Genomic DNA, 26,506 nt, shown 5'->3' with positions numbered 1-26,506 from the left:
AAGTTGCAACTGCAAGCAAATTGGAGCATGATCCAAACCCACCAGCAAATCAATCTTACAAGCATTAATTTGATGTATCAAAAAAACCAAAAAAAGTATCTAGCCAAAAACAGTTATGATGAACTGGTGAAATAAAGGTGTAGTCTCTCTTTCCAGAATGCAAAATACGCCAAGTATCAAGCCATATTCAGCCATATAGACCTGAAGTGTAGATCTTATTACAGTTTGCATCCTGTCCTCAATGGATCTAAAATTTCATTAAAGTCCCCACTCACGAAGAAATAATTATAGATGATATCAACCAGTTTATTATAACATTTATGAAACATGACCAGAGAATCATTATTAAGCCAATTCATATTGATCATAACAGTGATCTTATCTGAACATTTCACTACTACAATCAAAAAGTGACCATCAGAATCAATATTCACCTGTTGAACTAAAAAAGAAGATGATCGAGTTAGTTTCAAAACAAATGCAGAGCAGAGCACTTGAGGAAGTGAATCAAACCACAGAACTACAACTAAAGTTGCAATATAGATTAAACAGGCAAATTATTAAGCATTTATGTATTTTGCAGATAGGGAATATTTATTTATTTATGTTTGATTAGACACCATTCTTTAAAAAACATTCAAAGCATTTTACAGCAAGGGGTTAGAACATACAAAGAGTTCAAACAATTTAAACAGCTAAATACAATAGTATAGGGTATGGTCCTTATGCCTCCTTTACTCTGCACCAGGACAAAATTTCACAGCAAGCCCCCAATTTTCCATTCTTTGTAATACTCTTCACTATGAAAGTTGTTGGATAGATTACCTATTCTTAAATCAGTGTTGTTGGGAAGGGCATCTGAAGCACTAAGGCAAATAGAGGTTACAAGGGATGACATTCTAGGCCAAATTGACAAATTACATATTACAAGACACTGGATTGGTTTGCATGATCACTATGGCTTAAACAAGCTATAGTGATCTACAGTGATCTCCCACACTAGAGGCCTTCAAGAGGCAGCTGGACAACCATCTGTCAGGGATGCTTTAGGGTGGATTCCTGCATTGAGCAGGGGGTTGGACTCAATGGCCTTGTAGGCCCCTTCCAACTCTGCTATTCTATGATTCTATGTTTAAGACATGGCACAAGCTGGGCACCATTTGTCTAATCTCCCATCTGGGTGTGGCTTGTTGTGTCATCAAATCCAAGTGGTATGGCTTGTTGGAGAGGGAAACCCTTAAATAACCAACAACAGCTCAAGGATTAATTGAGGGTTTTATCCCCCTCCAGGGATCAGACAAACTCATGAAGGATTGCTCTATTAGCCAACTGTACCTAATTTGCGCCATCCCCTTTTTGGTTTGCCCGTGGTTTTCACTCCTTTGTGCGTTATCACGCACAGTTTTGATGGTGCATCAGGTGCCTCCTGACTAGGGGACCCTGTGTATGAAGTTTTGTCCTGATCCTGTAAACCTCCAGCACTTCAGAGCCACCACCCCCTTGCCGTGATGCTGCTGGAAGTGCTGAGTTAAGCCTGTGTACTTGACCCCACCCCTCTCCCCTCTCACTGGGATAGTGTGGAAGGTTATAACAGGCTGCTGCAATGTCAATGGGTGAAACAGCGCCACTGCTGGGCAGGAAGACTGCAGCAGGGCAGGGAGCAGAGGGAAGACTCGGATTACACAGAGTAGTGGGGGATAAGAGTGATTTATTAACCCATCATAGCTTAAAGTGACATCCGAACGCAGCCACTGTGTCAGTTAATGCTGTTACATAGTGCTAGATATTGCTTATGCTAGCGGTACATCAGTAGTATGAGCGGACAAGCAGTGTTGGATACTGCCCTTGGTGTTACAAGTGTACCTGGTGATTTGGGGGGGGGGGGAGAAACCAATAGTGCAATGTGGTTCTATTTTCACAGCCCCCTTCCCTCCCCCCCCCCCACCTGGACCCAGCCCTTTCATAGGCACTCCTCACTTCCCCAGGAAGGCTACACCAAGCCCTTGGGCAACATTGGCTCTTGAGGGACCTGCAAATAGGGGATCCCAAGGGAGTTGGGCTTGGTGAACACTCGGGAGGCTGTGCCATTAGCATGGTCGGGAGAATTGCACACTTTACAGAGGTCCTGGAAAGTGCACTTTGCCTCCCCCCGCCCCTGCCACCAATTGGGGCCTTAAAGGCCCTCTTAATACAAGGTTAAGAGGCCTTTAAAGCCACGATTGATGCACATGGGGGCCCCCCGATTTCCCCTCCACTGTAATGGCGGCCACCATTAACACAGTGTGGGGGGAGGACAAATGAGGCACAGGTCAGGGCGGAACAGTTCCACCCTGACCTGTGCTCCTTCGTAGCGTTGGGGCCAAAATCTGCTGGGCGTGAGGGCTGGACGCAGGGGTGTCCGCTGCCGTTGTGGACCCAGGCAGATTTTTGCCCCAATGCTACTTGCAGATGAGCTCCCTGACAAAGCTAGAATGCCTGTCTCACCCATGAAGTCAGAGGAGCAGGCTGTGCAATCATCTAGAACTAGAGAATGCTGGTGCCAGAAGGGGCAGGCAGTCTCCTGTTGATGAAAGCATGCCTTAATGTCTAGTAAAATCAGGCTTCCTTAAGAGTAAGAGGTCTCCTTAAAGTAGAGGGAGTCCTCAAAAGTAGGGGAGTCCTCAGGAGCAGGAAGCCTTGAGGGCTGGGCTAACTCTTTGCAGCTTGTTCCAAATGGGACTCTACATAAGCCCCCAGTTCTGGTCTATCCACTATTGGAACAGCCCAGGCTCTGTGTAACTCAGTGTTTCAGACCCCTACCTGCCAGCTTTACCTTGTCCCTCAGACCTCACCCTAGGCCTCTTGCTTTCTCCACCATGTTTGACTTTGGCTTCATAAAGCAGCCTCTTTTGGGCTGCCTTTCCAGATTCCATCTCAGTCTCTGTTTGGAACTCTGCAGTTTGGGCTGTCCCTGCTATCCAAGGCAATCTGTGACCCCCTAGGGCCAGAACATTCCCACGTTTTACTCTGACTTAGCTTCCCTACTGCATGCAAGTTGGGAACAAGGCTTGGCCAACTCGAGCAGAGCAATGAGCTGGTCATTAGTAGCTTCCTCCAGGCTTACTTGTCTAAGTGCTATTTAAAATTTGACATTGTAGTTATTGGGTTCAAAATGTCTCAAATTTTTATTAGATTTCCATCCTGTCTTATGCAAAAGGCCCAGAGTGCAGTACAGTTTATCAATAATGCTTGAATTCAGCTAAACTGAGTGATTTTGAACTCTGGGCTGCCAAGTTACATTTTTTGGCCAAACAAGAATTTCAGCCTGAGTTTCTGCATATCCAAGCCCATCACTTGGTCTGCTTCACTGCACCAGCTTTAATCAGATAGAAAACTAGGAATATGCACTCTGTTTCCCAGTCCCATGCTGGCGGTTGTGGTAGAATCGAGAGTGTTTCAAGAGTGCAAGAAAAAGCAATACTTTCCATTTTCCTTTCAGATTCCCATTGCCTTGTGCATTCTTTTAATAAGCATTTTAAAATCCTCAGGTTCTCAGAGTACAGGCCGAAGTTCACCCCCTCCAGGGTATGTCCCAGAAAGGCAGCAGCGAATCGCTCGTCAAGGATCCTACACCAGCATCAACAGTGAAGGAGAATTCATCCCAGAGACCAGTGAACAGTGTGTAAGTTTGAAGTAAAGGGAATGTGTCCAAGTAGAACCAGCAGTACCTTCTAATCTCCTATGCTTTGTTCTTCATCTTGGAGTGTTACATAGGAAGCTGCCTTATCCCAGGCTAGATAATTAATCCATCTAGCTTAGTATTGTCTGGAAGTCTACACTGACTAGTAGCGGGTTTCCAAAGTCTTACTGAGAAATACCAGACATTCAACCTGCAACCTTTCATAGATTCATAGAATATTAGAGTTGGAAGGGGCCTAAAAGGCCATCGAGTCCAACCCCCTGCTCAATGCAGGAATGCACCCTACAGCATACTTGACAGATGGTTGTCCAGCTGCCTCTTGAAGGCCTCTAGTGTGGGAGAGGCCACAACCTCCCTAGGTCACTGGTTCTATTGTTGCACTTCTCTAAAAGTCAGGAAGTTTTTCCTGATGTCCAGCCGGAATCTGGTTTCCTTTAACTTGAGCCCGTTATTCCGTGTTCTGCACTCTGGGAGGATCGAGAAGAGATCCTGGCCCTCCTCTGTGTGACAACCTTTGAAGTATTTGAAGAGGGCTCTCATGTCTCCCCTCAATCTTCTCTTCTCCAGGCTAAACATGCCCAATTGTTTCAGTCTATCTTCATAGGGCTTTGTTTCCAGACCCCTGATCATCCTTGTTGCCCTTCTGCATGTGCTCTATTCCTGAGTTATATTCCTTGTCCAGCATTCTTAGCATATTCTTATGCATAGTTGTATGTGTATGTGTATGTGTACATAGAGACAGCTGTTTTACAGGGGTTCATGTTCATCAGCCATTGCAATTTGGTTCCAGGAATCCCTTCTTTCCATGAGATGCTAAAATGCATAAGTTGAGGCAGGGGGGTTGCTTTTGGCTACAGGATTGTTTCTGTTGGGGTCATCTCTCTTTCCTACCTGCTCACTCATTTAGTAAGACAACATCATCAGTTGAGCAGGTTTGCGGCTTTGCAAGTGGTGTTTATGAGATAGTGAAGAACTCTTCCTTTGGCTGTACTTAATGAAAGAAATATAAATGTGTAGACTATGGCATCCTAATATTACAGTGAATGTTATCACTCATACACACACACACACACCCCTGTCTGTCTTCACCAGTTCTGACTAAATGAGCATCAAATCTGCATTCATTAAACTCCTGTGTTGTATTGTATTTTCAACACCAGATTGGATTCAACTTGATTTTCTGTGACCTTCTTTTATAGATGTTGGATCCTTTAAGCAGCGCTGAAAACTCCATATCTGGCAGTTGTCAGTCCTTGAACCAGTCAACAGACAGGTATGGGCATTACTAGTTTTGGAATGGATTTTGCTCATATTCAGTACCTGATCCGCATATTGGCATTGCTTAGGAGCTTTTTTTCTGGTGAGATTGACTATTTCCCTGGGTATGATTTTTCCCATCTTTTGCGCAATTTGGCTGTTCTTATTTTGTGCTAGCCCTTCTCTTCAGTACATCTATTATTATGCTGCCCTGGCATGTATCTCCTCATCTGGATAACATAGAAACATAATCTGTGTGTGTAATTGTAGGTTTTGTATGATCCTCAACCAAAAGTTAAGGGTATATATACAATGAAACCATAATATTTAATGTACAAAAAAGTAAAATAAAGATTAACAATAATATCACATTAAAAGTACAATAGCATATTGCACAGATCACTATGTGTCTAAAACTTCAAAGAAAGAGGCCAAACGTGTTTCGATGGAAAAAGTCTTCATCAGTGGCCAATACTAGAAAGCAGTATACCAAAAAAAATGTTACATGAGTGTACATACATGAGTAAATGGACGAAACAAATGCAGACAACTAATTGTAATTTAGAATATGGACACAAGGGTGTAATATAGAACAGAGCTGTTTAACATACTGGGCTGCTGTTTACTCCCTGCAGGTTTACTGGGGCTAACTTTACAATTCTCACACGTGTGTGATATAAGATATCAGATCTCACTCCCCTTTAAAAGTATGTCGGGATTCCTAAAAAAGAAGAATGGCTTTAAGGCTGGCTGGTAAACCATTCTTCTAAAGACTATGACCTAGGCGGTGTAAAAGGCTGTGAGTATACCTTGGTTTTGTTCTTTCCATTAGTTTATGGAAAGTCAAATTCTTAAGGAATTCTGATTAACAACATGGAACTGCTATTTGTATTATTTTTGTAAATATTGTATTCTTCTTTTTAGGAATCCCGACATACTTTTAAAGGGGAGTGAGATCTTATATCTTATATCGCACACGTGTGAGAATTGTAAAGTTAGCCCCAGTAAACCTGCAGGGAGTAAACAGCAGCCCGGTATGTTAAACAGCTCTGTTCTATATTACACCCTTGTGTCCATATTCTAAATTACAATCAGTTAGCTGTGTTTCGTCCATTTACTCATGTATGTACACTCATGTAACATGTTTTTTTGTATATTGCTTTCTAGTATTGGCCACTGACTAAGACTTTTTCCGTTGAAACGCGTTTGGCCTCTTTCTTTGAAGTTTTAGACACATAGTGATCCGTGCAATATGCTTTTGTACTTTTAATGTGATGTTATTGTTAATCTTTATTTTACTTTTTTGTAAATTAAATATTATGGTTTCATTGTATATATACCCTTAACTTTTGGTTGAGCATTGTATTTTTTTTGTTACACCTTTTCTTGGTTTTGTATGATCAACACAGCCTTTGGAAACAATCCTTACAACACCGGGACAAAAATATTGGGTTATTAGAAGTTTGCAGACATTAGTTTTTTTAAAAAACAAAAGCACCTGACAACAGTGGCCTTCCTCTTACGTGTGATGTTTGCAGCCAATGCACACAAACAGTAGACTATAACTTTTATTAGAGTATATAGGATGCATTGGATGAGTGCAGTGTGTTTTAAGTTAAAAGATGTAGAATCAGTTGTGAAGAGTAGACACTACATCTGGTCTGTCAAGGGGTTCTTAATTTTATTAGAAGCTAAAGTGTTCGCATGAAACACTAACCACCCCCCTTCAGTTAGAGGAGACCTCTGGTGACAATGATGAGGTTCCAAAAATCATATGAATAGTTCTGCTTACCCTGCATCAATATAATAAAGAATCATTATAAAATAGTTCCAGCCATCTTCTAGCCTGTTTCATCACCTGAAGTTTCTCGGTACACAGGGTGCCATCCAAAGACGGCACTCAGAAGCAATTGTGTCAGGGCCCTTCAAACTTCAGCATTCCATCGTGCAACAAGGGCCTCAAGACACAACTGCTGGCTCTAGCTACTGGAAAATCCCCCAGAGCATTCAGGAATCAGTCAGATTCCATAAGTATGAGGGCAGACCATCTTCATGGGTCTCTGTAGGGAACGACTAATTTAAATTATGATGGTCATATAGATATATTTATTATAGATATTTACTCTGTGTGTGTGCATTACTAGTTGAATACAATTTGGTCTATGCTATGTTTAGTTCTAATTAGTTATATTATGTGCAATTTATATAAATAATAAAGCTTTCGTATTTGCATTTTGAGTATTCTAAAATTCGTCTTTAGAATATTTCATTCATTGTTAATTTATTACGGTCGCAGACCAGCAAAATCAACACCAAAACATGCAAAGGATAGATAAAAAGTGACATAAAAACAAAATACAGCTTGGTGAGTTGCTTCTCTCAGAAGGTTTGCAACGTTATTTTTCTAATTTGCATCGAGGTCATGAGAAACTTAGAGACCCTTTCAGTAATATGGGAGGACACATCCCTTAAACAGATTAATACCAACGTTGTGGGGCTGCATCCAGAGAAGGCTTGTAATAAAGGAAAGATTAACTTTTTTCTGCATTCCTCATACATGTTACAATGCAAAATGACATATTCAACAGATTCTATTGCTCCAGAACCACAGGGACATATCTGTTTATTAACCGGGATTTTACTAAATCATCCTTCTAGTAATGCTGATGGCAACACATTAAAGCGAGCGAGGGTAAATGCTCTCCTATACTTGGGAATGGTTAAAGCATACAGATATGAAGCTGCAGTGAGTCCATGGTTATTAAAATTATTGTAGAGCAGTGGAGAGCAACATTTGTTAGCAGCAGTTCTCAAATATTTGCATTTTGAGTATTCTAAAATTCTTCTTTAGAATACTCAAAATGCAACTAATGTTCATTAATATGATCTTTGAAATTTCAGAAATCCACAGTGTACAGTATTGGATGCAGACACACTATTGTCATTTATTTAGCTTTAGGTTGCCCAACCTATTTCTAAGCTTGTGGGGTAGATGTCTCTTTTTATCACATGAAGTTGTAATTTAGGACAAATATTATCCCTAGTTCTTAAGTTCAAAACTGAATTTTTCCCTACTCCTCTCTCTCCAAACAGCCTTTCCTTCCGAAAATCTTGCATGTCCAGGACTCAGAGTTTCCCAGACAATAGGCAAGACTTTTCAGGTAAGTCAAGTATCTGATCTGGTGGTACCCTATTTCTTCGATTCTGAGACACACTTTTTTCCCCATAGAAACATCTCTAAAAATGGGGTGCGTCTTAGAATCGTGGGCGTGTCTTAGGTTGTTTTTTTTTTATGTTGGTGGTACTGAAATTAGTGTGCGTCTTACAATCGATGGCATCCTACAATCAAAGAAATACAGTCGTTAACAGGTTTTAAAAAATAAAGAATCTCCTTCATTGTTATTTCCCTGTTATGTAGTTGTTTGTATATTCCTTATATGTGTTCAGGCTAAAAAAATAATGTTTTGAAATGTGCAGGCAATATATCTCTGTAAATTGTCAGGAATTAACTGGTTTACAGGCTAGTCTAGGGTGGATGACAGTGGTGAGGGACCAGGTCACCTCTCTCTCTCTCTCTCTCTCTCTCTCTCTCTCTCTCTCTCTCTCTGATTCCCTTGCCACTGCCAGGTTGAATGTTTCCTGGTGTGGGAGGGAGACACATCCTTATGTGTGTGTTTTTCTTTCTAGAAGATTCACTGAAATGAAAAGGCTTTCTTTAATTACTAGGAGAGCAGAGATGAGGATAAGCTAACAGGCTGCCACATGCCAGCTGCCCTAATGTCTCAGTGGAAAGAGGGGCCGAATTGCAGTGGTCTGCACAGTTCAGTGAGCCATAGTCATTACTCTCTGGTCATTCTGCCCTTTTTGCGCTGTATACATTTTTCTCCAGCATCTCAATCCAAAATACCCAAAGCAGTTTCATATTCTTCAAAAATCCATGCATTGCAGCTTGACTAGATCACATAGACAAAAATCATTTGCTGCACACCGTTTTCCCCACGTCCATCATGCTCTCTCCAGCCTGCCCAACAGCTGTTTCTTAGGCAAGAGAGGAAGGTGATTATAATGGGGAGGACAGTACATGGGAAAAGGTCATCCCCACATGCCAGCCTCCCAGTAAAAAATATGGTCCCTGTGGACAGCTGATTAACCCTTCCCTCCCTGCATGCTAATCCTCCCCATGAATACGTGTACATAAGAGAAACACAGCATGTGTGCGGGGTGGGAGAAGATTGTGTGTATATTTGCAGAGGGTGAGGTGCTGGCCCTGCTCTTGTTTTCCACCAGCCTAGGCCTCCACACTGCTGGCTCCAGCTCCAAACATACAGACATGCAGCCCCGCAACTCACTATCCTCAGTCACACGAGACCCTCAGGAGCAGAAGGAACGCCCATTGCCGGACGAGATTAAGACCGTTTGCATTATTTCAGTCCATATTTTAGCTCTCTAATGAATTGCACAATCCCCTGTTAAGACTTGTACACATTTAGCAAAATTCTTCTTGCAGCAACAAGGTTCACTGATTTTTTCCCCTCCCCTTGGGATCTCCACTAGTGTTATGTTTGTATGGAAGAGGTGCCATGTGTGTGTGTGTACTAAGTTAAGTTGTTCTGCCTCTTTGTCTCTATCCTAGATCGTGAGAATCAAACTTATGAGAAAGCAGAGAAAGGTGGGACCTACCCTCGGCGTTACCATGTCTCCATGCAGCACAAAGATTATAATGATGGTGGGTATGCTTGTGTTGTGTGAACGCACCCTGCTTTTTAATCTTAATGATAAGGTTGCCACTTCACATCTCTCCTGAGGGTTGCTGTCTGCTTTCCCCAGTGGCCAGCTCTCTGTCACATTCTCCACTTCTCTTGAAACTGGTTCGGAGGATTACAGGGAGATAGCGGAAGAAATACGCAAGTGAAAATGTGACTTTTCCTCCTTATCTTTTCCTGTAGTGAAATGACTCAAGAGCAAGAGGATAAAGGGGAGGGAGATTGGGAAGTAGGATGATGCTATTTCAAGGACTGAGCTCCTGAGTTCTTGGTTGTTATAAGAGGTTGAAAATAATCTATACCTTGAGAATGAATATTACTGTCTCTAAAAAAGAGCATATGTTCAAATGCATCGGTAATTGGACTAATTCATTGAACGATTCTGTAATTAAACACATTTTCTATCACCTATGAGGTTTCACTTCTTTCCTTTTTTGCTCCCCTTCCCTTCCACTTTGTGTGACCTATTGGTAAAACTAATTTGTATGCCTGTGCACTGCAGATTTAATCTAGATTGGAGATGTCTAAAGTAAATTTGTTTCTACTTTGCCTTTGCATAACAAAATACTACATTAGAATTCATGGCTGCAGATCTTTTGGCTCCATTCCCACAATTCTGACCCCACCCAGAATCTAGGCCGTTTTAACCTAACCTTTTTCTTCCTGGTATTTGCTAATTCTGCAGGTCGGAGGACATTTCCTCGCATTCGGCGCCACCAGGGCAACCTCTTTACGCTCGTGCCATCAAGCCGCTCCTTGAGCACCAACGGAGAGAACCTCGGCCTGTCTGTGCAGTATTTAGATCCCCGTGGGCGCCTGAGGAGTGCTGACAGTGAAAATGCTCTCTCCGTGCAGGAAAGAAACATCCCAACTAAATGTAAGCACACAGTCCTCGATTTGGGAGAGGAAACACCAGAGGTAACAGTGATTTGCCAGTACATTCAAAATAGACAAAAAGAAGTACTTCTTTACTGTGCCTGTAGAATTAGCAAAGAATCTTGTAGTGGTTGCTAGCAAGGAGGACTTTCCAACAGATGGGATAAAATTCATAGAAGGTAAGTCTAGAGATGTGAAGACCCCCGGGGGGTTCATAGAATCACAGAACCATAGAATAGTAGAGTTGGAAAACGCCTATAAGTCCATTGAGTCCAGCCCCCTGCTCAACGCAGAAATCCATCTTAAAGCATGCCTGACAGATGGCTGTCCAGCAGCCTCTAAAATGCCTCTAGTGTGGGTGAGCCCATGACCTCCCTAAGTAATTGGTTCCATTGTTATGCTGCTCTAACAGTCAGGAGATTTTTCCTGATATCCTAGCTTCCTGTAACTGGAGCCCATTATTCCGTGTCCTGCACTCTGGGATGATCAAGAAGAGATCCTGGCCCTCTACTGTGTGACAACCTTTGAAGTATTTGAAGAATGCTATCATGTCTCCCCTCCATCTTCTCTTCTCCAGGCTAAACATGCCCGGTTCTTTCAGTCTCTCTTCATAGGGCTTTGTTTCCAGAGCCCTGATCATCCTGGTTGCCCTCCTCTGAACACGCTCCAGCTTGTCTGCGTCCTTCTTGAAGTGGGGCGCCCAGAACTGGATACAGTACTCAAGATGAGGCCTAACCAGTGCCAAATAAAGGGGAACCAATACCTCACACTACGTCTATTAATTCAGCCCAAAATAGCATTTGCATTTTTCGCAGCTACATCACACTGTTGGCTCATATTCAGCTTGTGATCTACAATTCCAAGATCCTTCTCGCTTGTAGTATTGCTGAGCCAAGCATCCCCCATCTTGTAACTGTGCATTTGGTTGTGGAAGAGAACCAGAAAAAAATTGGGATGGAGGGTTTTTGAGGACAATTTTCCCTTTTTTTTTTTTCTGACAGAAAAGTTGAAAATTTTGAAGAAAAGTGGTAAAACTAATCTTCTGGAATCTCTTTTATGCCAAGATTTTACTCACTCAAAATGTGTAGTATGCAGATTTGAATGCAATACAAACTACAGTATTAAAGAATTATAATTCCTCCGTATATATTGTGGGCCAGGGTTAGGCCATGTGGCACCGGTGAGAACCATTGCACCCCCGGACACCTCTCTTGGCAACCTGCCAATGTGTCCGATCCCTCCCAGTGTTTTTTAAAAATAATGTATTTTCTTACCAGCAGCTGGGGTTGCTGTGAAATAAGTTTCTGCTGATGCTGAAAACTGTGGGTTCGAATGAGTTGTTTAATGTATTGGGGCTTAGACCCCACCTTTGTGTTATACTCAGACATTTTGGGCGGTTACGTGGGCTTTGCCAAATGTGCCCACAGCCCGAAATGGTTGCTTACTCCTGCTATAGATGCATACAATAGAAAATTACAAGATGCATTTAAGTGTCTTGGGTACTGCCATTTTCATGAGCAGAGAACATATGGTCCTCTTTTTTTGCGAATTGCTACTTGTCTCCATTTGGTGATCTTTGATCTAGTTTGGAGATATTAGACAGAAGTATCCTGCCGTTCTTGTACTTTTGCTTGTACAAACTAAGGCAGCCTCCCTTATATGCACTTCCCTGGGAATAAGTCTTCTGGAACTTAAATCGGCTTACTTCTTTGGAGGTTCTGCTCCTATGCATCTGGGAGTAAGCTCCCCTAAAGTGCTTTGTAAATTTTATAAATATAGAAAACAGGATAATTTTATATGCTACATTTTATAAATGATACATTTATAAAAACAAGATAAAGTTTGATAAGAAAGTAGGTATTGCATACTTCTCCAGGATGGTGTGAGGCAGGCATCCCGCAATGGGTCATCTCCCCCTATCGCCCAGGAAAAGGCAGGGACCATGTGAGTAAAACTTTGAGTATTCTCTTGGTCCAAGGCTCCTCCTTGCCAAGAGCTAACTTTCGTCTCCTCCTACTCAAAACCTCTAATGTCTTCAAATTCTTAAAGTTTTAATCTTTCTTTGCTCTTTAAATCTTCATCTCCTCAGGAATTCCCCCTTTTAAAAAAACCCCTCTTCCTCTATTTTTCCGCTCTGCCTTCTGTTTTCCTCATGGCCCCCTCCAGCTGCGGGAAAGGCTTGTAAGGCTGCACGACAGAAGGAACAAAACAATCACATTTGGTTAGGAGACCATTGAAAGACAAAAGCCCCAGCTCCTCACCTCACAGCACTCACAGCAGGAGAGTGATTTCCACAGACTGGGCTGGAGAGGAGGGGAAGCGAGATCCCTGGCCCACTTGTTGAAGGTCGCAGGAGCCTCTTTACAGCCAGGAAAGAAGCGGCCGAGGTCAAGGGAGTTGGGGTGTCTGAGTCTTTGGACCATGTGCCACCCTCTTCCCAGGTGAGCTGGAGCTGGTCATTGGAGGAGCCAGCCATCAGAGGAGGAGGAATCAGCAATAATTAACCAGACACTGAAACTGCCAGAAGGGTGAGATTAAGGGTGCTTTCCCCTCACCACTGGGAAAATTCCCACCAAATTGAGCAGGCGGCCATTTTGCGTAGCAGTTGCAATCCACACCATCAAAATGAAACCTCCTCTCCCCCCATCCCTTCTACCTCCAGGCAAGGCAATAAGGAACACAACCAGTATTAAGGACATTTCTCAGTTAAAATGACACAGTACTCCCCCATATGACAAAAGCTATTCTGGATAATTTAACTGATCACCTCTTAGACAAACAAAGAGTTAAGAACAGGATGGGTGATAAGGCATTACCACATTTCACACACCTCTGAATTTCCCTCCTCTAAACACTAGAAATAAAAATTAAGAGAAGGATAAAACCAAAGTTAAAAATTCACAGCCAAGTCAACCAAGTACCAGTCCACATTCCTCTGCAGACTGAAGGGAAGATTCACCAGACCCACGCTCCATAGCCACAGATAGCGATAATAAAACACAAATTGTTTTTACTGAGCGTCACCCAGACAGTGCTTCATCCATCCTTCCCCACCAGCATCTCGATTCAGAGGGGCAGGAGGGGGGGTGGTCAGGAAAATTCATCTCATAGATTCTTTAACAAAGATTATTTTTAGCCTTGTTTGTCCAAAACAATTGATTTCCTAGCCATTGCCTCTGCAGAAACAGGAAAAAAGCAGTTGTGGTCCAGAGGAGTGGTGATGTTCCTAGAACTCAAGCCATGTGCAGAGAGGTACCATCAGTAATGGCTACAACACAGAATTTTGGAAAGAGCGCTCTACCAGGTTCATTCTTTTACCAACATCACAATCAACCACCAAGAGATACACAATAACCAAAGCCATTCAGCACCTGCTACAAATAGGAGCGTTAGAAGCTGTACTACCACAAGAAAAATATGAAGGCATCTTCTCCATTGGGATGGAGGATGGAAATCTGAATTGGACCTCAGAGATTCCAAAATGTTTTGTCAAGTACAGACGATTTCATATGGAAACACTGTGAACCATCACAGAAGCCCTTCACAAGGAGAGTTCCTGACATCAGTTGATCTGATGGAAGCCTACCTCCACATCCTAGTAGCACCATATCACTGAAGGTTTCATTGCTTTGTGTATCTAAACCATCATTTCCAATAGAAAGCAATGCCATTGACCTAAACTCAGCTCCCAGGGTTTTCACCAAGATCTTGGTGTCCCTCATAGCTCATTTTTGGCTCAAAGGAGTACACGTCTACCCATATTTGGAGAATCTACTCCTCAGGTCCCCCTCCAGTCACAAGCATTATAGGATCTGAACCTAACCATTAGCTGTCTCAAAAGACACGGATTTGTAATAAACAAAAATAAGAGCCACCTGACTCGGTCTCTTCTACACCTAGGAGCACTAATCAACACATCCGGGGATATCTATTCTCTCCCCAGAAGGAATACTCAAGTTCCCAACTCTGTGGTTGCCATCACATCTGCATGAAGAATATCTGAACTCTCAGCCTTTTCAATTTGAAAATTGCTCATTTTTTTTTTACAGATGGATGTGGTTGTTCTCAGGACTGACTCAACATGCCTATCTAAAGTCAACTTCCTGTTTCCCAGGTCACAGGAGATGGCTTTATATTTTTCTGTCCTAATCCTTCTCATCCCCCAGAGAAGGACTGGCACAAACTGCACATACGCAGAGCGGTCAAAATGTATATAAAACTCACACAGTCTTTCAGATAATCAGATTCATTGGACCCTAATTGGAAGTTAGCTTTAGCATATCCCATTGTGGGATGCCTTCCTCGCACCAACCTGGAGAACAGAACTTACTGAGAAGGTCCCTTCTGGGTTGTTGTGTGGAAGGTATCCCAACTACACCATACAACATTTACCAAACCTCTTATCTCATCACTATGCATATCTGCCTCTGCTTTTACTAGTCACACCTTCTTATGGGACATCAATGTGTGACCATATTTTTTATTCCTCTTTGCACCTAACCTTTATTCCTACCAGGAGATGGATCTGTACTCTTTTTTCTGAGCTATAGCCATGGATAGAACTGACAAGGAGGAGCCTGGGACCAGTAGAATACTCAAAAGTTTTAGGCACATGGTCCCTTCTTTTTCCTGGGTGATAGGGGGAGATAACCCATTGTGGGATGGCTTCCGCACACCAACACAGAAGGAACCTTCTCGGTAAGTACCAATGTTCCATTTTTCCATGGAAAAGAGGAAAAGCCCAGGGGGGGTTTCCCCATGGCTTTTGAAATTCCCAGAATTTTTCATCTCTAAGTAGGTCTGTCTGTGGCTCTTAGTCATGGTATTGATAAGAATAAAATTTCTGTTTACCAGCAGGGCTGTGGAGTCAGCACATAAAACCTCTGACTCCGACTCCTTTATTCATGGCACCTCCGACTCCTTTAATTATATATTGATATAGGAAATAAATTTTCTATATATTTCCTACATCGACTGCAAGCACACAACTTTTTAGAACCCTAACCTGTTAAAGCCCGGGTCCAAAGGCTATAGCTAAGACATTCTGGGTTTTTTTATTTTATTTATTAAAGAAGCTCAAAAATGAAAACAATGAGGTTATATTTTCTAAAATCCAAATAAAAATCTCCTTTACTGTGCTACGTGATATGCTTTCATTAGACCTGTGTACAACTTGCACACGTTCTAATGAGACTCACACACACACACACACATGCTTGTAAAGAATCTTTAGACATTGGTCATAGAGCGTCTGTGGCTAAGTAAGGTGATTCTTATCTAAATGAATTGCTTGACCTAGCCTTGTGATTGCTCTAGCCCCATTCCTGTGTTTTTTCCCTCATCTCTGGAAGGAGATGTTGGAGATGGAGGGGTGAAGACACCTTGACTGTTGGCTGCCTCAATATGGATTCTATACTGCTCACTCACAGGAGAGCTACTTCGTAACAACTGTATTTTATTCAGTTAAAAGTGAAAGTTTGTTTTTGTGCTTCCTTTCCTTCCTCCCCCCCACTCCCTCCCTCATAAACCCAAAAAAACTCTTTCTTCCCCCACAAACAACCCAGCGAGGCCCAGCGCTTACCGCAACCAGCCAAGATTACCAAACTCCTTCTTGTGCTTGGAACTCACATGCTTGGAGCACCTGAGTCATGGTGACTCATCTGAGCCTGCCTGTGAAGAAGCAGCGGCACTCTGGAAAAGGCAGCACATTGATCCATCTTTTTCTCTGCTGCTGCCGATCTGCTGAGGGGGTCTGAATTTCTCTGGCCAGCTGGACTGCGAATCCAGGATTTTTGTCCAACCAGCCAGAATATTTTGGAATTGGCTGGAATCCAGGACAATCTTGGTTTTCAGGGACATATTGCAACTCTATATACAATTTAAATTTATTAGGAGTCCGAGTCGGTACAAGAATTGCTTCTGACTCCGACTCCACAGCCCTGTTTACCAGTACTAGCAATGAACAATAGGGGAGGCCATCTTGTCATGCTTATAAACTTCTCTGGGACTTCTGGGTGCCAATAACAAGAGAATATGCTGAGAATGACTATTGTGTTTGACAGCTCCAAGTGCTCCCGTCAACTGGCGACGAGGAAAACTCCTAGGACAGGGTGCCTTTGGTCGTGTGTACTTGTGCTACGACGTGGATACAGGCCGAGAACTTGCAGCTAAGCAGGTCCAGTTTGACCCAGAAAGTCCTGAAACAAGCAAGGTACTTGTATGCATAAACTCTGATGGTCAACCAAATGCTTCTGTGTCTCCCTCTAGTGCACGTCATCCAAGATCCTAATCCCTGTTCTAACGAACTTTCAGCTGTTGCACATTTTGGCTACCCATTCAGCATGTGTTAGGAGGTGTTCCTCATCTACTGCTTCTGCTGGACATTTTGGATCTTTGGGTCACTCTCCACCACCTCTTTCACCAACTGCAACCAGATTTAGATCTCCCTCCTCCTTGTACCACATGCATGAGCAACAGAATAGGCATGTGTTGTTGTGCTCAATTCACACCTAACAGTTGGAGTGGGGTAGCCTGGAGAGACATCCTGGCTCCTTTGAGATTGCTCTCTGGGATCACCTCTTGGTCAACAATATGTAAAAGGTACAGCATTGATGTGTGAATCTCCCATGGTTAGAGGCAAGAGAGCTCAGAGATGGGAAGAACATCCCTGATTGTTTGGAGGATGGGGAGAGATATGCAATGCAAAATCTGCAAAGGCATCTACAGAACTGCAGTTTTAAGGTTCAAGCAGGTAAACAAACTAGGCATGAATAGCTTCGCGTGATATCTAAACCTGGGTTGTAAGCCAGATTTAAACCAGGGTTTGTGATTGATTTACAAATACTGGTTTGTTTTGACTCACTAAATCATAATCCCAGGTTAAAATCAAAGCTCTCCCTAGAATCATAGAATAGCAGAGTTGAAAGGGGCCTACAAGGCCATCGAGTCCACCCCCCTGCTCAATGCAGGAATCCACCCTAAAGCATCCCTGACAGATGGTTGTCCAGCTGCCTCTTGAAGGCCTTTAGTGTGGGAGAGCCCACAACCTCCCTAGGTCACTGATTCCATTGTCGTACTGCTCTAACAGTCAGGAAGTTTTTCTTGATGTCCAGCTGGAATCTGACTTCCTTTAACTTGAGCCCATTATTCCGTGTCCTGCACTCTGGAAGGATCAAGAACAGATCCTGGCCCTCCTCTGTGTGACAACCTTTTAAGTATTTGAAGAATGCTATCATGTCTCCCCTCAATCTTCTCTTCTCCAGGCTAAACATGCCCAGTTCTTTCAGTCTCTCTTCATAGGGCTTTGTTTCCAGACCCCTGATCATCCTGGTTGCCCTCCTCTGAACACGCTCCAGCTTGTCTGCGTCCTTCTTGAATTGTGGAGCCCAGAACTGGACGCAATACTCTAGATGAGGCCTAACCAGGGCCGAATAAAGAGGAACCAGTACCTCACGCTATTTGGAAGCTATACTTCTATTAATGCAGCCCAAAATAGCATTTGCCTTTCTTGCAGCCATATCGCACTGTTGGCTCAAATTCAGCTTGCGATCTACAACAATTCCAAGATCCTTCTCGTTTGTAGTATTGCTGAGCCAAGTATCCCCCATCTTGTAACTGTGCCTTTGGTTTCTATTTCCTAAATGTAGAACTTGGCATTTATCCCTATTAAATTTCATTCTGTTGTTTTCAGCCCAGCACTCCAGCCTATCAAGATCACTTTGAAGTTTGTTTCTGTCTTCCAGGGTATTAGCCATCCCACCCAATTTTGTGTTATCTGCAAATTTGATCAGCGTTCCCTGCAACTCCTCATCCAAAACATGAATAAAAATGTTGAAGAGCACTGGGCCCAGGACTGAGCCCTGCAGTACCCCACTCGTTGCCTCTCCCCAGTTTGAGCCTATGCGGCAGAGTCTTGCTATTTACTGTTTTACTCTGTACAGAACCATGTACATTGATGGTGCTATATAAATAAATAATAATAATAATAATAATAATAAGGTTCCATTGATAAGTCCATTGATAAACCTTTTCCTGCTTTGTTTACCTGCTCATGCAAAGGGAAGGGTAAAGCAAGAGTGAATGGCTTGCCTGCACACAAACACACTGCGTGTTCGCATTCTGGTTTAATAAGCCATAATTCGTGGTTCTTCTTCGTGGTCTCTGTGCATCACACATATGGGCTCTGCGCCTGCGCGGGGCCAGCTTCGGAAACTTCTCTAGCTGAAAGTCTTTTAGGCGGGAACCCCTCCCCCACCGTCCACTGAGCATGCTCGGGTTCCCGCCTAATCCCCTCAGTTCTCTTCAACCGCCTGTAGGGTCAACAGCGTTTGGAGACTTCTCGTGTGTGGTATACTTTACGTCAGCTGAAAATATTCTATTTTCCTTCTTGTCTTTTCGCTCCAGTTTTTCTAACCGTTTCTATTTAGTTATTAAAAAAAAGAAGAAGAAGAAAAAGGGAAAAAAAGGATTTGTTTGTTGTTACTTAGCCTTGTGGCTTATGGCACATCAAGGCCTTTTCAAGAAGTGCCCAGTTTGCGGGCTGAAGATCACGCAAACCGACGGACACTCACTTTGTTTGCTCTGCTTAGGGGAAACACATTGTGGAATCTTGTGTGTTTGTTTAAGTTCTCGAGGCAAACGAGAAAGAACCGCTCAGACCACCTTTGGGCGATACTCTGGGATAAGGCGTTGGAGGCAGTGGAGAAACCGAGACCATCTCGACGCTCCAAATCTCCTATCGTAATGGAGTCTATGTCCCAACTTCCTCCAACATAGAGTGAGCCTTACCGGTTCCCCCCTCCTCCTCCTCTCAGTCCGCATCTGCAAGGGCGGCAAAAGATTTTCTAAGAGAGCGAGAGAGTGTTCTGAGGCACACGACCCTCAGAGGAATAAGAGCAAAACTCAAGAATATAAATGCGAGGAAAAAGTCGTCGATACTGATTCGTCGATACCAAGGAGCCCAGTACTGAACACATCGGTACTGAGGCATGCAGCAGGGCATAGAAGCCCTATGTCGAGCCTTTCACTGCAAAGGTCTCTGTCGCTACCGATAAGCCCGATACCAAGGCTATCGATTTCGCTACCAATAAGCCGATACCGAGGCTATCGCTTTCCCTACCTATAAGCCTGGTACGGAGGCTATTGCTTCCGAGACCATACTCGATACCGAGACGGGCGACTCCATCCTCGCCACCGGTACTGAACCCTCTGCAGCAAACAGAGCGTATTGCTGACTCGCCGGCACCGTCTCCATTACGGATCATCACGGTACCGGCTGATGACCCTACCATAAGGGCATCGGTCTCGGAAGGCGAAATTAGAGGTTCGTCCATGGATAATACCTCGGCTGATCGGGGCCCTTTTCCCCCTCGATACCGAGAAGAGCCACAACCCATCGATACCGACAGATGTCGGTACTGATAAACGCCACAGCAACCGTCAGTCGATACCGAAGGTTATCGATACCGACACGCGTCGCCTTATGGTTAAGCCCGGGACCATTCACCGGCTTTAACTCATTCAGGTCGCCAGTATGCCACCCATGGTGAACGACCTATGTCCTCTCCAAGAATGCAGGATTATTACGCTGATTGGCAACCTCCCCAGTATCCTCTGTATTATTACGAGCATTGAAGACACAGAAGGCACCTAGATTACTATTATCAGTACCCACAACCACCCTCCAACGATCTCCCGTCCACCTCTCCCAGAGGATGTCATGGCCATGCCGCCGCCGCCTCTACCATCGGTACCGAGGCACGCTCCGCAACTGACGCAAACCGCAGTACCAACCGCTCGGTACCGTCGCAAACATTGCAGACGTTGCCTACATCAGACATGGGACTGGATGTTCCATCGGAGGAGGATTACCAATCGGACTCCTCACAAGATACATCACCACCAGATGACCTCGTGGTCACTGCAGACGTGGTGTCCCCTTCAGATGACTTAGCAAACTTTACTGATCAGGTACAAAGAATGGCAACGTCCCTAGGGACTCAAATATCCCAACCTATAGAGAAATTTAATGACCCATTAATGAAATTTAATTTACGATGATGTATACTGTGGGTCATCAACCCCAGTGGCTATTCCATATTTGCCTGTGCTGCTGCGCACAGCGCAACAATCATGGAAGCTGCCCTCCTCTATGCCACAACATCGAGGAGGCTAGACAACATATATTTATAAGATGCAGGACTAAATTGTCCCGTTCCTATTTACACACCCAAAACCTAACTCAATAATACTCAAATAATGCACCAGTGGACAAAGAAGGCCGTAGGTTGCACGGCCTGGGGAGAAGAGTATACTCTTCTACAGCTTTATCCCTTTGTGTGCATAATTACCAAGCCACAATGGCAAAACATAAGCTCTCTTTATGGGAGGAGATTACATCTCTCTCCGGATTCTTGCCAGATGACCAAAGGGAACTGGCAGATTTTTTTTACTGAGGCTATGAGACTTTCTCGACAATAGCTTAATACAGCACGCCACGCTACGGACTGCGCCTCAAAGCCATGGTAGTTTCCATTGCGCTACGAAGGCATGCGTAGCTAAGGTCCGCAGGGCTGTCCCAGCAGGCAGGCACCCGCATAGAGGACCTGCTGTTCGATGGAAGCCAGATCTAACCACTACTGTTAAGAGTCCCCATGGCTGGCCTTCTCGGTAGCAATAATAACTAGCTTCTTCAGTACACTGAAATTCTCGATACCGAGACTTGCAACAATATAACTAGCTTCTTCAGTGCCTAGCCTGAAACCTCTCGGTATCGAGACTTGCAACAATATAACTAGCTTCTTCAGTGCCTAGCCTGAAACCTCTCGGTACCGAGACTGGCAACAATATAACTAGCTTCTTCAGTACCGAGAATGAATCTCTCAATGCCGAGACTGGCAACAATATAGCTTCTTCGGTACAGACTGGAACCCTCGATACCAAGAGTGGCAATTACATAACTAGCATCTTCAATACAGACGCTGGAATTCTTAATGCTGAGACTGGCAATAACATAACTGGCTTTTTTGGTACCAAGGTTGGAACTTTTGGTACTGAGACTGACAATAACATAACTGGCTTCTTCGGTACCAAGACTGGAATTTTTGGTACTGAAAATGACAATAACATAACTGGTTTTTTCAGTACCAAGGCTGGAACCCTTGATACCGAGATTGGCAATAACATTAATAGCTTCTTTAGTACAAACGCTGAGACTCTTGATACCAAGAGGGCATCTCGCATGCAGCTTCAATGTCAGAGGGTGAGATGTAATATCTCTCCCCTCCAAAGCCAATGGACATCTGTCCACCACATCAGGCAGTGTATACCTTGCAGGCTAACCACCAATTGCAAGGTCCCCATTCCAGAGTCTCTACGCTCTGAGTGCTTTGCTTTCAGTGGAGAGTGTTTTATTACCATGATGTCTGATGTCATCATTTTTGGGGGGCCCTCCCTTGGAAGAGGAGGGGACACAATGTTAAATGGGCCACGTCTCCTGAGAATACCATACAAGCATGGATACTGGCTTCAGTACCGTGATGGGGATACGTACAACCGAGATCACTGTCATTGCGACCGATACACAGGGCTCAGCTGTTACAGCCACAATGCGTCAGCACAATTACTTAGCTCTTCCCCATTCCATGGGACATCAGGAGATCAACGTGGGGAAGATGAGTTAGAGCATAAGAATAGACCTGATTCCCTTCAATTCTTTGAGAACTATCAGTCAGTCTCAACATTGCTCTCTTCTGCATCACCCACACAGGGCAGAACCTCCTTTGGAGCAATTGTACCACTTCCCGGTCATTGAGGATGACCAGGCTTGGTATTGAGACACATAACTAGGTAAATAAAGTGCAGGATTTTGTATCTCATGCTGTATGTACTGAGAAGCCAACTCCAGTGTCGATATTTTTCCTCCCAGCACTGCTTCTGACAGTTAAAAATTCCTGGAAGGGCCCTTCTTGATGGCCCTGACATTGGAAAGTGCAGAATCTTTACATAAGGTCCAGTAATGGACATGGGGTTTTTTTTCTTTATGCACCCGTGTTCCAATTCTATATTAGTTCAGTTAGCCCCAAGGGGAGTTTTCAGAACATATTCATCTGCTTTGGGCCCCAGAGTCATACACTATCTAGTTATGATGTCCAGATACAACTTTTCCTTTTGTCAGCAACTTAACATGACCCGTCACTTCACTGTGAGTTGAGAGCGATGGTGCGCGCTCTGGCGCTTCGCATGCATACCTATGATTAGCAGGTCTCACTCCGTGAACTAGATTGAGGACCTACCATCCGATGGTGAAGGATTTTCAATCTCATTGCTCATCTCGTCTCCTGCATCAGAACCAGCAAATTACAGATGACACACTGTCCTTCTCAATGCTGCTTCTCAGAAGGGAGTAGGTTTTGCCCCATACACATAAAGTATGCATACTTCCATATAGCCATTCAGAACACTCGCCAGAGGTACCTTGGGTTTATCATAGGTACCGATATGTTCCAGTTTGGGTGCGTCTGTTGGACCTAAGCACAGCCCACCGGATGTTTGCAAAATATATGGCAGTTCATTGCCTACACAGGGTGAAAGTCTACCTATATTTAGACAACTGGCTTCTAGTAGCATCTTAGAAGAGGATGCTATCGAAGGCAGTGGGAGTAATCCTCAATTTATTGAGCTCTCTGGACCTCATAGTAGAAACCACAATGTTAGACTGTCAATCCTTACCCCCGATATATGGGACATAATTCTAGCAGCTAAGAAACAAGCGACTAGAAAGTCATATGCTACCAAATGGGAAGCTCACTCCTCCTTTGCACTAAGCAGGAATGAGAAACCCCTTTCAGAGCCTATTTCCACCATCCTCACTTTTCTTTTTTCCTTGTTAAAAGAGGCCTTAAGTTTCCTCACTTAGAGTTTATCTGGCAGCGATTTCTGCCTCACATTTATGGATTCAGGGCTGTCCGGTCTTCACTCATCCACTGGTTAAGCGCGTTATGAAAGGGATGAAAGATACAGTTCCACCCTTCGTTCCGCAATAGAGCTTTTCCGTGGTGCTTAAAGCACTGTCTGCCAAGCCTTTCGAACCGTTGGCAAAGACAGATTTGCCTTTACCGGCTTTAAGGTGGTATTCCTTGTTGCCATAACGTCTGCTAGACGTGCATCAGAGTTAGCGGCACTCCGTATGGACTCACCTTATACAGTTTTTCATGCCGACAAAGTGGTCCTTAGACCGGACCCAGCTTTCTTCCAAAGGTTGTTTCTCCTTTCACCTTGGGCAGGATTTTACTCTGCCAAGCTTTTTCCTTGCACCAACAACGCTTCTTGAGTCGACACTACATACGCTGGACAGAACAGTGACTCTCCGGAGATCCCTAAGATTTTTTGTTTGTTATGGGTCAAACAAAAGGGACTCCAAGCATCTCCGCAGAGAATATCTGCTTGGGTTTTTCAGTCTATTAAATTAGCCTATGAACTTGCTGGCCCCCCGCTGAAGGGGAAAGTGCGCTCTCACTCCACCAGAGGAGGGGCCACTGCTACAGCTTTTGAAAGAGGTATTGCCATAGCGGACCTCTGCAAAGCGGATACCTGGTCGACACCTCTGACTTTTGCCAGTCACTACCGTCTGGACATCAGAGCGCGTAGAGACTGTGCCGTCTTATCGGCAATCCGTTGAATTTTCATCCATCACCTGACACCACCCACCTCCGGATAGTCAGCTTGTTATTCGCTCATATGTGTGATGCACAGAGACCACGAAGAAGAAAGACAGGTCGCTTACCTGTAACTGTAGTTCTTCGAGTGGTCATCTGTGCAGTCACACAACCCTCCCACCGTCCCCACTATGGTGTCATTTTTTGATTACCTGGTGGTTCTCCTCAGTGAGACTGTTTAGGCGGTTTCAGGAACTGAGGGGATTAGGCGGGAACCCCTGAGCATGCTCAGTGGACGGTGGGGGAGGGGTTCCCGCCTAAAAGACTTTCAGCTAGAGAAGTTTCCGAAGCTGGCCCTGCGCAGGTGAAGAGCCCATATGTGTGACTGCACAGATGACCACTCGAAGAACTACAGTTACAGGTAAGCAACCTGTCTTTCCAGTGACATGTGAACATCAGTATAGTAGGGTTTCCCAAGCTTCATAGATAATGACAACCCACTGGTTGTTTTAACCATGGGTTCTTCTTCGTGGTTTCAGTGCATCACACATATGGGCTCTACGCCTGCATAGAGCCACTATTCAGAAACTTCTACAGCTAAGACACGCTGTTTTGGCAGGCACCCTCCCCCACCATCTCACTGCGCGTGTCCCAACGGGTTCCCGTCTACCTCCTCAGTTCTCTTTTGACCACCTTGCTGGACACGTCGCTCAAAGTTTCCTCTCTCTATTTCAAAGTTCTTTTGCTGAAAACGCTGTTTTTCTTTCTTTCCTTCCTACTCTTCTTCTATTCATCTTTATCTAAAAATATACCCCCAAAATAGTTTTCTTTCCCTTTTTTTCTTCCTTCTAGAGACTTTTTCTTCTTCCAACTAGAGACTCTTGCCTCTCTAGTTGCTGGGCAAATGGCATTAAAAGCGCCGTTTAGAAAATGTGCGTTTAGAAAATGTGTTCACTGCGGCAGTAAGTTGCCTCCTGCGGACGGCCATTCCCTCTGCTTAATTTGCCTCAGGGAATCTCACGTAGTTGAGTCTTGTGCTCACTGCATAAGCTTTTCAAAGCAGACCAGGCACAATCACTCTGATCACCTTAAAGCAGTCTTTTGGGAAAAGGCCTTGCAGGCGGTCGATTCTAAACAGGCACTGAGTGCCATGGACATTACTTCAGCCCACCAAAAGGTCCCGACCCTAACCATAGGTTGATTGGATCCTCCAACTCCTGGCTGCTCACTTGCAGTTTCTGCTGCACTGAAAATATCAAAAAAGGCCAAGATGTTAAAGCCCCCTTCAGATGCTCTAAAGCACAAAAAAAGGAAGAAAGACTCCTCCAAACAGGGTCCAAAAACCAAAAAAGTGAGAGAGGGATTGGCACAATCCATTCCACTGCCCCGTCCATTGCTGGACTCCCCAATTCCATCGACACAACCTCCCTTGAGACTGAGGCAGTCGACACCAATACCCTCTACATCAAGACCAGACCACTCTTGGTATTGTTTCCACACCAGTCCTCCCCCTCGACATATGACATCGATGTCGGAGGAAGAGATAAAAGATCCTGAATTGGTTTTCCAATTCAGTCCTTGACCTCAGTCGTCTGTACATGCTATAGACCTACCATCTCAACAATCACCTCAACTTATGGAGAGGGCTCCCCGACTCTCCCTGGAATCAGTGCATTACCGGGGTTCTTCTGGTTCGAGACCCAGGTCCCCTCTGAGGGACAGAGACTTGCCATGGTCTCTCCCCCCTCACCAGCACTACTACTACAATAACTGGCAAGTCCCAAGGCATCAGGATTTCTTCCATGAAGGATCTCGCTATCATGGTGCAGCATTGGTTACCTTTCACCACCCACCCTCTGCAACACCCTCACGCCCACCTGAGGAACCGAGCTTCCCATCCCCACCGCCGGTCCCACCTAGGGGCACCTCACTCCATCGCAACCAAGAGCAACTCCCTTTGATATCGAAGGACCCTCACTCAACTGACTCCATAGCAGACCGTCCCTTGCCACCGCCACCTGGCCAACAGGCTGCTAAAGACACCATTTGTGTGTCTCTTTCTTCTCACTCAGTCAAAAGGTCATCTATGCATTCACACAACCCACCTACCGTCCCCTCTTTGGCGTCGATGTACTTTTATGTCAACGTCAACAGAGGTCTTGCCTCCTTGGTCTTCAGGCCAGCAGGTTGGGCTCTAGGAACTGAGGAGGTAGGCGGGAACCCGTTGGGACATGCGCAGTGAGATAGTGGGGGAGGGTTCCCACCAAAACAGCATT

The 26,506-nt window shown here is 44.3% G+C and overlaps 1 protein-coding gene across 2 annotated transcripts in view; it reads left to right on the top strand.

Moving 5' to 3' along the window:
• MAP3K3 (mitogen-activated protein kinase kinase kinase 3) overlaps positions 1-26,506 on the top strand; it is a 99,711-nt gene that overhangs the window by 48,717 nt on the left and 24,488 nt on the right. For both annotated transcript variants that reach the window (XR_010025716.1, XM_063131972.1), the window contains exons 8-13: positions 3,528-3,661; positions 4,879-4,952; positions 8,030-8,097; positions 9,570-9,662; positions 10,385-10,576; positions 16,638-16,786. Coding sequence is in view for 1 of the 2 variants with exons in the window: in XM_063131972.1 (XP_062988042.1) it covers positions 3,528-3,661; positions 4,879-4,952; positions 8,030-8,097; positions 9,570-9,662; positions 10,385-10,576; positions 16,638-16,786 (710 nt within the window). In the remaining variant the exon portion in view is untranslated. The remainder of the gene's footprint in view (positions 1-3,527; positions 3,662-4,878; positions 4,953-8,029; positions 8,098-9,569; positions 9,663-10,384; positions 10,577-16,637; positions 16,787-26,506) is intronic.

This window comes from Elgaria multicarinata, chromosome 1, assembly GCF_023053635.1.
Source record: "Elgaria multicarinata webbii isolate HBS135686 ecotype San Diego chromosome 1, rElgMul1.1.pri, whole genome shotgun sequence".
In the NCBI taxonomy this organism is placed as follows: Eukaryota; Metazoa; Chordata; class Lepidosauria; order Squamata; family Anguidae; genus Elgaria; species Elgaria multicarinata.
The sequence above is the reverse complement of the archived record's forward strand: the minus strand, read 5'-3'. Positions and strand labels throughout refer to the sequence as shown.